The sequence below is a fragment of the Anopheles aquasalis genome, chromosome Y (assembly GCF_943734665.1).
Source record: "Anopheles aquasalis chromosome Y, idAnoAquaMG_Q_19, whole genome shotgun sequence".
NCBI classification, from domain to species: Eukaryota; Metazoa; Arthropoda; class Insecta; order Diptera; family Culicidae; genus Anopheles; species Anopheles aquasalis.
This window is the reverse complement of record NC_064879.1, coordinates 2,183,328-2,198,532: the sequence shown is the minus strand read 5'-3', so window position 1 is coordinate 2,198,532 and position 15,205 is coordinate 2,183,328. Positions and strand designations below refer to the sequence as shown.

At 51.0% G+C, this 15,205-nt stretch overlaps 3 protein-coding genes across 8 annotated transcripts in view; 1 reads left to right on the top strand and 2 right to left on the bottom strand.

The window, feature by feature from the left end:
- The window catches only part of LOC126579771 (cytochrome P450 4d8-like), a 431,039-nt gene extending 419,044 nt beyond the window's left edge, over window positions 1-11,995 (bottom strand). For all 3 annotated transcript variants that reach the window (XM_050243358.1, XM_050243357.1, XM_050243356.1), the window contains exon 1: window positions 10,386-11,995. In XM_050243358.1, coding sequence (XP_050099315.1) covers window positions 10,412-11,941 — 1,530 coding nt within the window. In that variant the 5' untranslated portion in view covers window positions 11,942-11,995 and the 3' untranslated portion in view covers window positions 10,386-10,411. The remainder of the gene's footprint in view (window positions 1-10,385) is intronic.
- LOC126579761 (la-related protein Larp4B) overlaps window positions 1-15,205 on the top strand; it is a 41,335-nt gene that overhangs the window by 21,787 nt on the left and 4,343 nt on the right. For all 4 annotated transcript variants that reach the window (XM_050243333.1, XM_050243332.1, XM_050243331.1 and 1 more), the window contains one exon: window positions 4,918-5,271. In XM_050243333.1, coding sequence (XP_050099290.1) covers window positions 4,918-5,271 — 354 coding nt within the window. The remainder of the gene's footprint in view (window positions 1-4,917; window positions 5,272-15,205) is intronic.
- Window positions 5,405-7,303, bottom strand: LOC126579770 (cytochrome P450 4d2-like). Its single transcript, XM_050243355.1, has one exon. The coding sequence runs from the start codon at window positions 7,197-7,199 to the stop codon at window positions 5,667-5,669; it is 1,533 nt and encodes a 510-aa protein (XP_050099312.1). The 5' UTR covers window positions 7,200-7,303; the 3' UTR covers window positions 5,405-5,666.

Here is a 15,205-nt window from a genome sequence, read left to right as displayed (position 1 = left end):
TGATGGTGGGTGCGCGGGCACCCCCCCCGGGGCGTCACTTTTTTTGTTTTTTTTTTTTTTGGCGGGGGGACGGAACGGAAGAATCATCACAATACACCTACGAGGGAAGACACCAATAATCTGGCCGCCCCGGTGTGTGCTTCTATGGATGTGTGTACCCAGTGTGTTTGTGTGGATTGTGCGTGCCCGTTTTTCCCGTAAAACGCCATACTCGATAGTCCCGTTCGAGAGTCCCACGGAGGAAATGTATGGCGAGTGAAATATGCGAATGCGTGATGGTGTGCGTTTCGATTGCGTCCGTACACGTACGTGGCTGTATGGGAGCCGTGCCTGTCTGTGTGTGTGTGTGTGTGTGTGTATGTGTGTATGGATGTGCATGGTATAGTGTGAAAGAGGAAAAAAGGGCCACAGAACACAGCCTTAAGCAGAAGCTAGCGATCCCAGGACACCAGGGGTGAGGGCGGCGAGACGCATTTATATGATGTCCGTCTGTGTTCGTGTGCATGTGTGGGAAAAGGTGGTGGCCGCTTACGCGCTAGGCGACCGACCAGGGAACCATCAGCAAAACATCAAACATGCCAACAACCCAACAAACAGACAGCATCAGAAACACACATAAAACACACGCGCATGCTGGAACACCTGGAACATGCCCGGTGCGTTGTTCCCGGTCCCTCTACGGATCGATTTGCGGTCTGCTTCGGTGAGGCCACCGGCCAACAACAACAACTACTACTTCTGCTTCTCCGCCTGGCAACAATCGTTCGTTCGTTCGATCGTTCTTCAATCAGCCCACCGTCAGCCGAACGCAGAGAACGCGCAACCCCAGAAAACAAAACGCCCCAAAAAAAACCCGTTAAGCAACAGTCGTCGCTGTCGCACTGTGCGCACGGCGCGAGGTCAACAAGCAACAGTTTTCGGCGGTGGGTTTTCTGGTTCCAGGCCCTGCTCAGCGTCATCTTACTTCGACGCTGAACTTTGCATCTCAAGGGAAGGGTTGTGGTGTGGTCCGAAAACGGAAAGACCAGGCCCAAGTGGTGCTAGCGAGTGAAAGATAGAGGTGCGGCCAAGGTCACGCCACGATAGCTAGTGCAAGAGAGAGAGTGTGTGTGAGAGAGAGAGAGAGAGAGAGAGAGAGAGAGAGAGAGAGAGAGAGAGAGAGAGAGAATGTCACCAAAGCAGTCAGCTCCCCCACTTAAAAGACGCTACTCCAGTCCGAAAACTGTTGCCAACCGAGCCACCGTTGCCAGCGCTACAAAGCCAACGATAAAACACAGCCAAGGAAAGCGATAAAGTAAAAGCGTTTTGTGCCGGGCGATGGTGCATTGGGGTTGAGGAAGCAGCAAAACAAAACAAAAAAAAAACACTAAAACATCTGGTGGCACATCAAGTGCGGCGTGCCTTGCCAGTGGTGATCTTGTGGTTCCCTGTCCCAGACGCACAGCCACACGCTACCGCTTTAGTCGATACATTCAAGGTCAAACAGATGTAAAATGGGGGGCCCCCTCGCAAGCCAAAACGGGCGGTGCGCTTTGTTGGGCCCTAGACGCAAAGTGCGGAGTCCTGGTGCACTACCCACCAATACACACACTTAAGCCATTCGCAGGCCAACCAACCAGCGCCTACAGTGTGTCCCGTTTGCGGGGTGGGTGCGTGTTTTGGAGAGTTCGATCCATTCCAATCTGATCCAAGCGAATGATTATGATGATGATGATGATGATGCACGGCAATGATGTCACCGCCACCACGCACCAGCTAGAGGACAACCGTGACGACCTTCTCCTGCGTTGCGTGCGGGTGTTTATTGGTGGTGGTGTTTATTTCCCCCCCCCCCCCCCTCCGCGTAGAAAATGCTGGTGTGCGTCTGTGTGACACTCCGGAGGCCAAGCGAATCCTCGTCCGCCCGTCCGTGTTTTTTGGTTTGTTGTTTTTTTTTTGCTTTTTGGCGCGCCCCTTCAGTCTGCTTCCTTCCACGGGGCGCAGGGTTGCAATTGGAATCGCATGTTGGTGGCGTCATTTCTGGTGCTGGAATGTCGGTCCACCCTAGCGAATTGGACGGATGAGGGATGGACGGCGGAGGGGGCAGCTCTTGCATCAATTGAATTAATTGGTGCACCCAGTGCCCATCGCTCCGTGGCGCGTTCCCGGTGGCAAAGGGGGGACCGGAGGAGATTGGTCAACGGAGCACCGACTTGTACGCTCCGCGATGCTCCGAAGACCCTTCCCTTGCGGATGATATCTGGATAGCGTGGATAAAGATCGCTTTACGCTGTGGAATGTTTGAATTAACACGCCTGTTGACCCCGGTCCCCTAAATCTTAATCGAGCACACCAGCCAGCAAACAGCGCCAGCGCCACCCGGGGGGGGGGGGGGGGTTTATTCCGGAACGCACACGAGCATGCGAGGCGGTGCTTGTGTGCTGGTCGATGGATTTTGATAGCGGCGCAATCCATCGCAGCGAGCGGCCATTCTACTGGCGTTGTTTTTTTTGTTTTTTTTTTAGGTGTTTCCCAACTAGCCCTTTCCCAGCCACAAACACACGGACAGACAGTACACGCACGCACGCTGGCCAATGGCAGAGCGAAGTGCGCAGCGCAGCGCAACGATGATGATGATGATGTCGAACACTATAAATAGACGCCTAACCTACAAAAACTGCCTCCGCCTGCCTGCGATCCATTCCTCCATTCCGTGCCCTTTTTTTTCTCTCTCTCTCTCTCTCTCTCTCTCTCTCTCTTCCCTTCCAAACATTTCCCCAAAAAACGGAAGTAGTAGTGCCAGCTTGTGTTTTGTTGTTACTACCGATGGGCGGTTCCCTAACCTTCCCGAATGGTTTAGCTTGGTGCCACTCCCTCCCTCCCACGGGTGGGAAGGTGGTGCATCCAGTGTTGTGGTTGAGCGGATGCAGACCCCGCTGAGGTCATCATGACGCGCGCGTCCCCAGATGTTTCAAAGCGTCGCAGAAACGTAGCTGCTGTTGATGGTGGGGTAGGGGGTGGGCTAGCGGTGTCGTCGTGGAACGGTACTTTGAACTACACAGCAGCAGGCGGGCAGCACAGGCTGGAACAATAGGGGTTTTGTTCGAAGTTTGCGGATCTTCAAGAAACTGCACGCACCATCAGGACGAGCGCGTTACGTCATCATCACCTTGCGGGGGGTTCCGCTACTTAAGGGATTGGTTTTTCGGGCAAGGGTTTCGTGCGCACAAACCCCCCCGGTGGTGGTGAGGAAAGGGTGAGCAGCTGTTTCCGGTTGCTTGTGCATGACCACGGCACTAACGGGGATTTGTGGGAGCGTCATACATCGCTACACAACAACAACCCCTTTGCCCTCGATGACATCATGGATGGCGAGCGAGATCACCGGAGGGTGAACGCGTGTGTCTGGGTGTGTGAGTGTGGGTATGGATGCGCGCTGGACCAGACAATGTTGCTAATTTCTGATTTCTGGTGTTGGTGCTGTTGCTTCTTCTTTTTCGCCTGCGACACACCCTCCCTAGCCTTCGCAGCTTTCGTGGTTTCGACATGACATCATGCACTGCTCACCGTGAAAGGCCGTGAAAGTGTGGTATGTGGGCGAACCCCCAACAACCCGCTGCTGCTGATGCAATGCCGACGTCGACGTCCACGTCGGGCCGGGTCCAACCGCTGGCTGCGCTCACCGCCGTGCAGCCAGTGTTGACCGAAGCTTTGCACCGTGTACGCGGGAGTTTGACGACGTACGTCTGCGATGTGTTAATGTGTGAGTTTCTGGGTGCGCGCGCGCGCGCGCGCGCGCAAAACTGCGCAGTTGCGCACCTGGACCGGACATAAATATTCTAGATTAATTTACCCTTGACATCGACCCTTACTGGTTTCACTTCGCCGTGAAATCACCCCAGTGGCAGGCACCTCTTGCACGAGCACATGCTAGTGTGTGCGAAGCGCGCGTCTCAAGTGTGGAGTGCGGAGCGGAGCGGAGCGGAGATATTCGAAAGGATGCTAATGAACTGATAACAATACCGACAGCGAAACTCATCTCCATTCGCCAAGGCCACTGGACCAAATCTAGTCAATCCAGCTCGCCTGGCACCACATTTCAAACGTTTATTCGTTCGTTTGTTTCGCTGTAGCATTGATGGTAGTGCGTCGGTGCGTTCGCATACCGATGAGATCATCTCATCGGCATTGTTCAGTCCGGGTGCAGTCGCCCTCTCCGCAAACACCGCTCCGGTTGATCGCTCCCGGGGTCCCGGTCCCAGTTTAACTGTTGGTGGGAACCTGTGGCGGAACCCCTTCGAGTGGTAGTGGCTGCACAATATGGCGTTTGTCAAGCTCACTCTACTAGACACCCAACCTGAAGATGGTGTGCTCGAAGCTAAGGACGCCCTCCCTGCCCAATCAAACCGCTTAAAGGCTCAAAAGGCGTTTGTTGGCTCAATGATAATGGATACGCTGGGTATGGTCTGTTTGTTACTTACATTTACGGTGCCATAACCCAACGGTGGTGCGGTCCCAACCGACAACATCCTTGCGTGTTCCCGCTGCCGCCATTCAGGCGCCAACGCCCGATCGATCGGACGCCGCTAGCTGCCGTTTGACTTGCAAAACGATTACGGTGTTGTGTGGTAGGAGAGAAAGGCACGGCGTGGTGGTGACATCACACGACACTACTGCCCTCGTGAACCAGTTGCTAGGCCGAAGGTTATCGATTTTACTGCTGCCCTCCACTTAGAATAGCTCTGTGTAGTGGTTTGTGTGCGTACGTGCGCTTGTGTGCGTGCTCCAGTAGTGCATAAAGCAACAGCAGCAGCAGCTTAGTTCTAGTTTGTTGTGATATACGCTTTACCTTCCCTCTCGTTTTCTCTCTCTCCCTTTTTTCCCTCTCTCTCTCTCTCTTTCTCTCTCTGGTGCTCTGTTTGCGCGTGGTCGGAGCAGAGTAGAGCGCTCGAAGGTTCGTGTCACTTTCTTTCAAAGCAGCAAACCACAATCAATCAGCCCGCCAGAGTCGCTGCACCTGTACGGTGGCCAGAACCTGATTCACTTCGGTGCCGGCAGTGTCGGCGAGGGTGGCGGAGGAGGCTATGATAACAACAACTCGGCCCTAGACACATACATTACGTCGGCGGCACTCAATCAACAGTACGACGCGTTGCCCGGCCATCAACAACAACAACAGCAGCAGCTCCAGCAGCAGCAGCAGCAGCAGCAGCAGTTGCACCCAGACCAGTGGAACTCCAGCATGGCCGCCGTCTACGGGGTTTCACCGTCATCCTACAACCGACAGATGAGGTAAGTGATCCCGTTCCCCCCCCTCCCCCCCCCCCTTTTTACGCTCTATTTAGTCGCTGACATGTCCCTTTTAATGTTAGAAAACTCAGCAGACACACATAAATGGGCCACAAGTAGTCAACAGATGGAGCAATGGAGGGGCGAGTGTGGAGGTTTTGTTTGCCAAGACTACATCATAGAATATTCAGAGTATGCCAACAGGTTCCTTTCTTAGAGTGGCTAGATTCTACCCTGCTAGATCAATGACCTTTCGCGTTTCGGTGTGGCGTTTTTTTCTTTCCATCTGCGCGCCGAGGTCAGCGGGCTAATGCATTCTTTCATAGCGCCCATGTCTACCCTGCTCTCGTGCTTATATTTAGCGAAAGGCTGTGGCGCGTGTGTCGGTGAAGGGTGCTCTACCGTCTTGTGGTAAGCCGCACCGGTATGCCCTTGTCCGGCCGCAGCACCAGGTCCGTTTTGAGGCGTACCTCGTGCATAGTGTCGCCCGGGTGTATCCGGTAGTGGGAAACCATCCGCACGAGGCCAATCTTCATCTCCATCAGCGCATACCGCTGGCCAATGCAGTTCCGCGAGCCAATGCTGAACGGTATGTAATCGTACGGTCCGCGGCGTTGCGTGCTCTCATCACCGAAGCGCTCCGGATCGAACCGTTCCGGATCTGGGTACACGTCGGGATTGCGGTGGATCACGTAGATCGGTATGGTGATGTCAGTGCCGGCCGGTACGGTCACACCGTTCAGTTCCAGATCCTCCACCAAGCGGCGCCCTATGAAGGAGACTGGCGGTAGTAGTCGAAGCGATTCCTTCACCACCATGTCCAAATACTTAAAGTTCTGGAGCGTGCTGTAGGTAAGGGGAACGGTACGGTAGTCCGGTCCCAGGGTATCGACAATCTCTTGAAACAGTCGCTCCTGGATGTCGGGATGTTTAGCGAGTTGATAGAAGGTAAAGGCGATGCCCGAGGTGGTGGTATCGTGTCCCTCGAACATGAACGTATCCACCTCCTCACGAATGTCCAGATCACTGAGCGGTTGCCCGTCGACGGTCACATTGAGGAGCAGATCCAGAAACGTTTCCTTACGCTTCGAGTAAAGATTTTCCTCGTTCACATCAAAGGATACGGTGCGACCGGTCTGTTTGCTGCCCAGCAGTTGCTTGCGGCGCTTTTGTATGACGGCATCGGTGAAGGCATGCAGCCGACCGATCAGCTTCCGTTGTTCCCATGCATGCGGAATCAGGTACCAGTACACTTGCGGGTAGGACACCAGCACATGAAAGATGCGCATGAGGATGAGCTCACTCATACGCTTCACATCACGCACGTACTGGTTCGTGGGATCGCGCTGCGCGTGAATAGCAACGCCCATCGATGTCGTACAGATGCTGTCCAAGGCGTACAGCGAGATTGGCTCGTAAATGTCAAACTCCTGGCCGCTGTTTGCGTGCTGGCGCAAGTTCTCCACCAGCACGTCCGCCTCACTGTTGAACACCTCGGCAAAGTTCTCCAGTATCTTGAAGTGGAAGGTCGGTGTGATGATCTTGCGGCGCTGGAACCATTTTTCGCCCTTCGAGATGAGTAATCCCTGTCCCAGCCACACCTCGATGAACTCGTAGATCGTTGATTTTTGCGTCTTTTTCGCCATCGCCACCTTCTCCACGTTCTCCGTGCTGCAGAGGATCAACATGTGGTTGTTGAGCAGTCCCCAGTTGAACAGATCCTTGCCGTAGTCGGTGTGCAGCTGCACCATCTTCTCGAAGATGCCCGGTATGTCGTGGCGGGGGTACTCGAGCAGATTGCCAAAGAGCCAGTGCGGCCGTGGACCGCTAAACTTTTTCGCTATACAATGAAGCTGCTGCCGCTTGCGGTATGCTTGCACAGCGCAGTAAACTAGCCAGCAGGCGAAGACAAGCACTACAAGCGACACCATAATGATCTGGATCGAGAATTGTGGAACCGTGCAACGGTGAACACTCTCAGCGGGATCTGGATGAGCTACTGCACTCCCAAACGTATGTCCACTAACTGATGAAGTTGTGCTCGATGGGAAACCACGAGAAGAGACACTCTATAACATTTAGCGTTTTACCGTGTTATCATTAAACGCAACAATGTCAGAGCCACTTCGATCCCACTGCTCGACGGATCTTAGAACTCGTGCTCCTACACAGGAGGTATTGTGACGCGCTGTTCGTAGTTTACAGATTTCCCTTACGTTCAAGAGATAGCGCACGCATTGCTAACTGATATTTACTAAGGGAGTTAGCGTTTTAAGAGATATCGCAACCATTCATGAATCGATGCAACAGCTGAAGCATGCTTCAGTCATTAACTATTAGGTTGTTTCATTGGTAATTGCGTTTCTTGTAATTAAAAGTTACTACCGGGTTTTAAATACCAAAAATGAAGATTAATCAGTGGTTGATATTTCATTTTGTTCTATCATCTTTTGATTTCTTTCTGGCATCTTCAGAATTGGGTGGTCATACACCCAAGGGAAATTAAAATAGCACCACCCAGTTTTTTTCTTATAAAAAGACGAATAATTAAGTTTCAATCAAATGCTTTCTGCTACATGTGCTTAAAACAGTTACGGATTAAACTAACGTGAGTTTGTTTTGTTTGGTGTAGCCGTTTTTTGGAAAATCCAAGAAAACTAAAAAAAGGGTGCGAAATAAAAATAGCACCACTTATGATTTTCAATAAAACCCATCTGTATTTCTCAAAATTCATCATGTTTTTGGCATTTGCTCATGAACTAACTGATTTTCATTAAACAGCTGATTGCAATTAAATGCGATTTCAAGAATAAAATCAGCGTATTGAGACAAAAAAATCAGGGTTTCGAGGGCACTGATTTGCTCTCAGCGCTCCAGAACTCGACATTTCAACATGTTTACACAATCAAATTGCTTTCTGTTTTCATAACCATTACGTGTAAGCATATATCAAAGATTTTCTATATGATTCAGATCCGGAAAACGGCTTGACCATTCAATACCTTCTGTATTTTTATCAGAAAACCACGTTTTGTGCGTTGTGAATGGAGAGTTGCAGCATTATCTTGTAGAAAAACAAAGTCCTGACCCATCAATGATGATTCAAAAGTATCTCTAACATGTGTACATAATATTTAGACTGCATTTTTGTTGTTCTTTAAGCCAACGGATGCTTACCTGAGACGGAAAAAGTTTTCCCTATATTACCAATGTGTGAGCGCCCAAGTTCCGAGCTAGTAGTATTGTAGGTCATCTAAATCATCAAGGTTCATCTTTTTTAATTTAAAATGATCGAGTTATTCCATTCTTCGGACAGGAAATGTAACTTTTGGTGAAGTTCAAATGATACACCTTATGTAGCTCAGTTAGATTGGGACGCCACAGTCTTTTGAGTAACTCCAAGTGCTCACTACCTGCCAGCATTTGTTGTACGTGACGTGTGGTCACTGTCAGAATCAATTTTGCGTGGATTTATGATGTTGATCTTTTCTAATTCACCACAATCTGTAGCATTGTCTGTTTATCCTTCGAGAAAACTCCAGTTTTCTCCCCACAATTCTCAATAGGATCAAGTTTATTGCTATTTCTCAATAATTTCCAAGGGTTGTGAATGCTTTCGACCCATGCTTCTGTTAGATAAGCTCGCTGATTATGGTAGGCTATGATTTTTACCTTTTCCTCGAACGTAAGATGCGTCTGATGCAATCATGGTAACTAAATCAAATGGAAAAAAAAGATTTCACTGCCAATTGCACGTACTTAAAATCCCCTTTGATAGTTTTGAACCAAAACATAGTTCATTAAAATGAGTGAAAAAAGTAAAATTTACCTGAGGTGGTGCTATGTTTATTTCGCCAGGTTTTTTTTTATGGAAAATTGAGTTGCTATAGCAGTTCAAAACATTGGTAGTCAGCACACGGATAAAATGAACATAGAGACTGGCATTGTGTCTAAGATTTTTAGAAAAATAATGCCGAAAAACATGGTGGTGCTATTTTTAATTCCGCGCAGTGTTGATGTTCTGGATTTTATCTTCCAAAAACCTGGGCGATGTTCGATTCCATATTGTCCGCTTACTCGAATGTTTTACCGTGCAAGAAGTTCCGCAGAAAATCGAAACAAATGGCAGCCTGATAGTGCAAGACAAAGGGCTTTATGCTGGGTACATTAAAAGGGCTCAGTAAGGTTCTACGAATTTTCGGCGAGGACACAAAAATGTCTAGCTAGAATATGAAATCTTTGCGATTTTAAAATTCTGATTATGTTCATTTCTTGTTGATGCTTCGGCTTAATTTGACTAGCTTCTGAAATCAGGCATTTGACTCAATATTTTGGTTCCTAGAAAGCGACTCAATAGCTACCGCAATCTTCACTCAGATGCTTTGAACGTTGGTCTTCGTTGAGCGAATCATATCAGGAAAGGAATTTCCCAATCAATTCTGAGACAAGCTGTCTTTTAATGGGAAACCGGTACCGCGGTTTTTATTCTCTAAAATTAGTATCATAAAATGTGTAAAAAATGTTCTCTAAACATAAAACACAAAAATATGCAGCATTTTTTTTTCTAAGGCAAGCTAAAAGTGACAACGAGTACATGCCAAAAGTATAAATTTGTAGCTTTACTGGAAACCACTCAAAGAAAGGATCATTTCCATTTGTAGAGAAAAAAAAACTCCTCTGGACTTATGAAACAACCCAATAGTAGCACTTGTCCATTAACAAATGAAACAGAAGCAAACAAACCGTTTTGTATGAAGCGGTATGGTCTCAAGTACGGCCGTATGGTCAGCACTATTGGCGCTAGTAATCTATTTCTGAAGCCCCTTTTTGTGCTGTTGCTCCACCAATCCAATCGTCGCTGCTCTGACTCACGACGGCCCTAACTGGCTGGCTGGCGAGTGGCTGGTTTGTCTCGTGGCACGATCCCTCGAGCATTCTTTTCCCTTATCTGTCCGCCTTCCGTCGGATTTACGATTACCGCTATCTGCGCAAACCCTTTGCTCGAGGCTGAGTATCGCGATAGCAGCCCAGCCCGATGCATGATGGAAACGAGTGAAGCAGCTGGCAGTTTGTTAAATCAATAAAGGTTTATTGTGACTATGCCCTTTCCGATACACCTGCTGCTGCTGCTGCTGCTGTTGCATCATTTTCGCCCTCGTATCTTGATCGGAATGGTTTTGTCGGGTCGCAGCACCAGGTCCGTTTTGAGGCGTACCTGCGACATTGTATCGCCAGGCAGAATTTGATAGTTGGATAGCAGCCGAATGATGGTGATCTTCATCTCCATCAGCGCATACCGCTGGCCAATGCAGTTCCGCGAGCCAATGCTGAACGGTATGTAATCGTACGGTCCGCGGCGTTGCGTGCTCTCATCACCGAAGCGCTCCGGATCGAACCGTTCCGGATCTGGGTACACGTCGGGATTGCGGTGGATTACGTAGATCGGTATGGTGATGTCAGTGCCGGCCGGTACGGTCACACCGTTCAGTTCCAGATCCTCCACCAAGCGGCGCCCTATGAAGGAGACTGGCGGTAGTAGTCGAAGCGATTCCTTCACCACCATGTCCAAATACTTAAAGTTCTGGAGCGTGCTGTAGGTAAGGGGAACGGTACGGTAGTCCGGTCCCAGCGTATCGACAATCTCTTGAAACAGTCGCTCCTGGATGTCGGGATGTTTAGCGAGTTGATAGAAGGTAAAGGCGATTCCCGAGGTGGTGGTATCGTGTCCCTCGAACATGAACGTATCCACCTCCTCACGAATGTCCAGATCACTGAGCGGTTGCCCGTCGACGGTCACATTGAGCAGCAGATCCAGAAACGTTTCCTTACGCTTCGAGTAAAGATTTTCCTCGTTCACATCAAAGGACACGGTGCGAGCGGTCTGTTTGCTGTCCAGCAGCTGCTTGCGGCGCTTTTGTATGACGGCATCGGTGAAGGCATGCAGCCGGCCGATCAGCTTCCGTTGTTCCCATGCATGCGGAATCAGGTACCAGTACACTTGCGGGAACGAGGCCAACACGTGGAAAATACGCAGCAACACTAGTTCGCTCATACGCTTCACATCACGCACGTACTGGTTCGTTGGATCGCGCTGCGCGTGAATAGCAACGCCCATCGATGTCGTACAGATGCTGTCCAAGGCGTACAGCGAGATTGGCTCGTAAATGTCAAACTCCTGGCCGCTGTTTGCGTGCTGGCGCAAGTTCTCCACCAGCACGTCCGCCTCACTGTTGAACACCTCGGCAAAGTTCTCCAGTATCTTGAAGTGGAAGGTCGGTGTGATGATCTTGCGGCGCTGGAACCATTTTTCGCCCTTCGAGATGAGTAATCCCTGTCCCAGCCACACCTCGATGAACTCGTAGATCGTGGATTTTTGCGTCTTTTTCGCCATCGCCACCTTCTCCACGTTCTCGGCACTGGACACTATCACCATGTGGTCGTTCCCCAGTCCCCAGTTGAACAGATCCTTGCCGTAGTCGACGTGCATCGACACCATCCGCTCGAAGATGCCCGGTATGTCGTTGGCTGGAAACTCGAGCAAATTCCCGAGCATCCAGTGTGGCCGTGGACCGCCAAAGTGTGCCGCGATGTGGCGTAGCTGCTGGCGCCGCTGGTACGCCCGCAGGCCCACGATGCACAACACCACCGCGACGACGAGCGCTTGGAACAACATGGTGTAGGCTTTCCCAGTAGGTTTGACGTTTCCAAACTGAATCTCAGGCGCTGGACCGGGCCCGCTTTAATATGTATTTCCCACAGGGACACACAGCGCACGGTGTGCGCACCACAAAGCCGACGCGAGCACGCTGATAAAGCCGGTAAGACCTGCATCCTTATCAGCGGTAACCCCCTTGCGATAATTCTGTACCGTGACGGACGACATTTGGCGACTTCTGACCAGGCGGAATGGCGCGGCAAAAATCCATCTAGAATACCAACCAACGACGGTCGACGATGACTTTTGCACGGTGACGCTGATAGATTCGTAGCGGGCGTTATCGGCGAACGAGCGCCAAACGTACAACTCATCCCCTAGCCCGGGTGTAGAACCACGAAAGCAAAGGTTCTCACTAGGAGTCGCGCAAAGGAGGCCATACCAAGGGAGCGAGGTCTGGTACGCAATATCGTGCACTCCCTGCTGCACCCCTTTATTGCATCATCTTCAGCCACGAACACAAACCACAGGAATGGTGGAGCTGGTGTGTTCCAGACCGAGATAATTCCATGGTGGATAACGGCAGCTCCACTTCAGGATGTTCTATAAATATCCTTCCCACCTAAATCTCCCCGCGCCCCCCGCTTCATTCCTTGCTCACCCCTTTCCAGTGTGGGAGCTCACCAGTCCCCAGTTTGAGCGCGCGCCCCTTACGCGTTTGTGTATTTGTTTTTGGAAAGCGTAAAAAGTAATTAGTGAAAAAAACAAAAAAAATCACAGATCACCAAATGATTAGCTACTGGCCGCTGGCGCCCTCGCTAATGGCGTTTTAGCTTAGATTTTGCTTATTCTCCGCGCACGCCAACACGCGTCCAGTAAGCTCGAGAGAAAAAGGGAGAGAGAGAGAGAGCGCGCACCTGGTGAGTTGCCAGTAACGTTTGCGCCAGAGTGTTTGCGAGCGGGAAATGCAGCGCAACGGGGGAGCGCGATGCATCGAACGCTCCGAACATGTCCGCCTGGGGGGGTCACCTGCAATAAACGAGCACCCAAGGTACATACTTGCCGTGCTGCTAAATATTACTTCATCACGTTCTCCAAAACAAACGCAACCGAGTGCCGGACTCATTCCGGCAGAATATCCTGCTGGTTGCGGCCGGTGAGTGAACGGTGTGCAGTGTGCGCACGCTCGTCGCTGGGAACCCGGAGCGTCAGCCGTTAACTGGGAACTCATTTTCGCGCGCGCGCGCCCACCTAGCGGATAGGCACGCGCACGCGCGCTCCCCATCACTGACGGTCTAGGGGGGGGGGGGGGGGGGGGGGTGCCGCCATCTTTTTCCATTCTGGCAGCCGCGCGACTGGGCACGAGGGGTGGTGGGGAACGAGGGAAGGATGTGCACTAGCACACTGTGTGAGCGCGACAGGCCACCAGGCCGTGTAGTTGCTCGGTGAATGCGAGAACGGACGATACATTGCTGCTGGTGCTGCTGGTGCTGGTGCCGTTCCTATATGACCGTGCGCCACGCGGGTAAAACGCGCATAAAGTGCTGCCAGTGCCAGCTGCCACTAGCTAGCTAGCTTTCCGGTAGTAGTAGGCGACGTGTTGCAATCGTTGCTGGCAGCACTCGATTGTCGATTGTTTTGGTTTTGCGCTGCGTTTGCCGATGAAAAAAGCAGTGCCAAAAAAAAAAAGCCACCCCCCCCCCTATAAAAGTGCGCCCTCGCGTGTGTATGTGTGTTTTCGGTGTCCGTGGTCGGTGTGTTAGATTGTCCACACTGTGACAAAAGAACGGCAGTATGGTTCTAGGGGCGAATTTGCTGGTGATCCTGTTTTGGGGGAGGTTGGGAGTGTCGAGTGTCGAATGTTTGTGTGCTAATGAGCGTGAGACGGACCGTGTAGTGAATGGGACCGACAGTGCAACTCGAATCAAGCGTCCATGTTTTTTCCCCGCCCAATTCCCCCCCGGTTTTTGTATACGGGGTTGTTACGAGGAAACTTTAACAACCTGCTGGGACCTGTCAGCTCGCAATCAACCAGTCTCTACACAAACAACCACCCGTAGCAGCAGCAGCAGCAGCAGCAGCAGACCGGATGTGGCCGTCGCGTAATGTTGCTACCCTTCCGTTCGATAGGGAGGATTCACCGTTGCGGTGGTTACAGTGGTGGTGTGCAGCCTGGTTGCTGGGGGCGCACCCATCACCCACACACACCTATACTGTGGCCAATAGCTAAGCGAACCCCCCCCCCCGTCATCATCCCCCTCCGACAATGGGGATGCCTGGCCACCCAGAGAGCGGGTGCGCCCCACCCCCGCAAAAACTGATGACTAATTTTCCCGACGATATTCCATTATTTGACATTTCCGAGTCGCAGCGAGCAACCGGAAATGAAAGGGGGTGTTTTTTTTGGGGTGAGGGTAGCGAATGAGGTGAAAGGTTGAAAAAGGACCCACGCCCCGGCTTGGGTGAGGATTTTTTTAACTACTCCAATGCAATGCTGCTTTTTTTACGAGCTGCACGAGGCACGAGGAACAGAGGGAGACAGGAATGGTCGCTTCAAGATGCCCTTCCAAATTGCCCTCACCCCTCCGGGGGGGGGGGGGTAGACCAGGATCTGTGCCGTTGAAGAAATGAAAAATTGCTTCGAGTGGACAGCGGACAGGATATAATTTAACCTACTCCGATGGAAGTAACGGTTGCAACCCTACAATGGCGTTCCCCGTCACTGACAAAGAAAGCACAGTGAAAGAGACAGAGCGAAAATGAAAGAGGCAAAGAGAGAGAGAGACAGAAAGAGAGAGAGAGAGAGAGAGAGAGAGAGAGAGAGAGAGAGAGAGCACAAGAAAAGAAGGGAGAGAGAGAGAGATGCATAGAAAAAGAGAAATAGAGCGAGAGAAAGAGAGTGGTACTCATTTTCCTTGGCTCACTCACAAACGGACTCGAACACTACGGTCGGTCGCTCATCGTTTTGCTCACTTTCACTTCATAATGCGTGACTGTGTGTTTATGTATTTGTTAAAACTGGCAGCGAGAGATGTAAAAAAAAACTAGCAAGAGAGAGAGAGAGAATAAGAAAGAGAGAAGAAGCCGGAGAGGAAGGAGTGGTTGTTACTGCCAAGACATGGCCAAGACAAATATCCAAAATGGGGCCAGAACAACAATCTTGGAGGCAACCATGGATCAAAGGAAGAAAAAAAATCTGCAGAAATCTGCGGCCATTCTCTGCCACAATTCACTTCGCGTTTTCACCCCACCGCCCCGGTGCCCGCTTTCCGGCTAATGGTG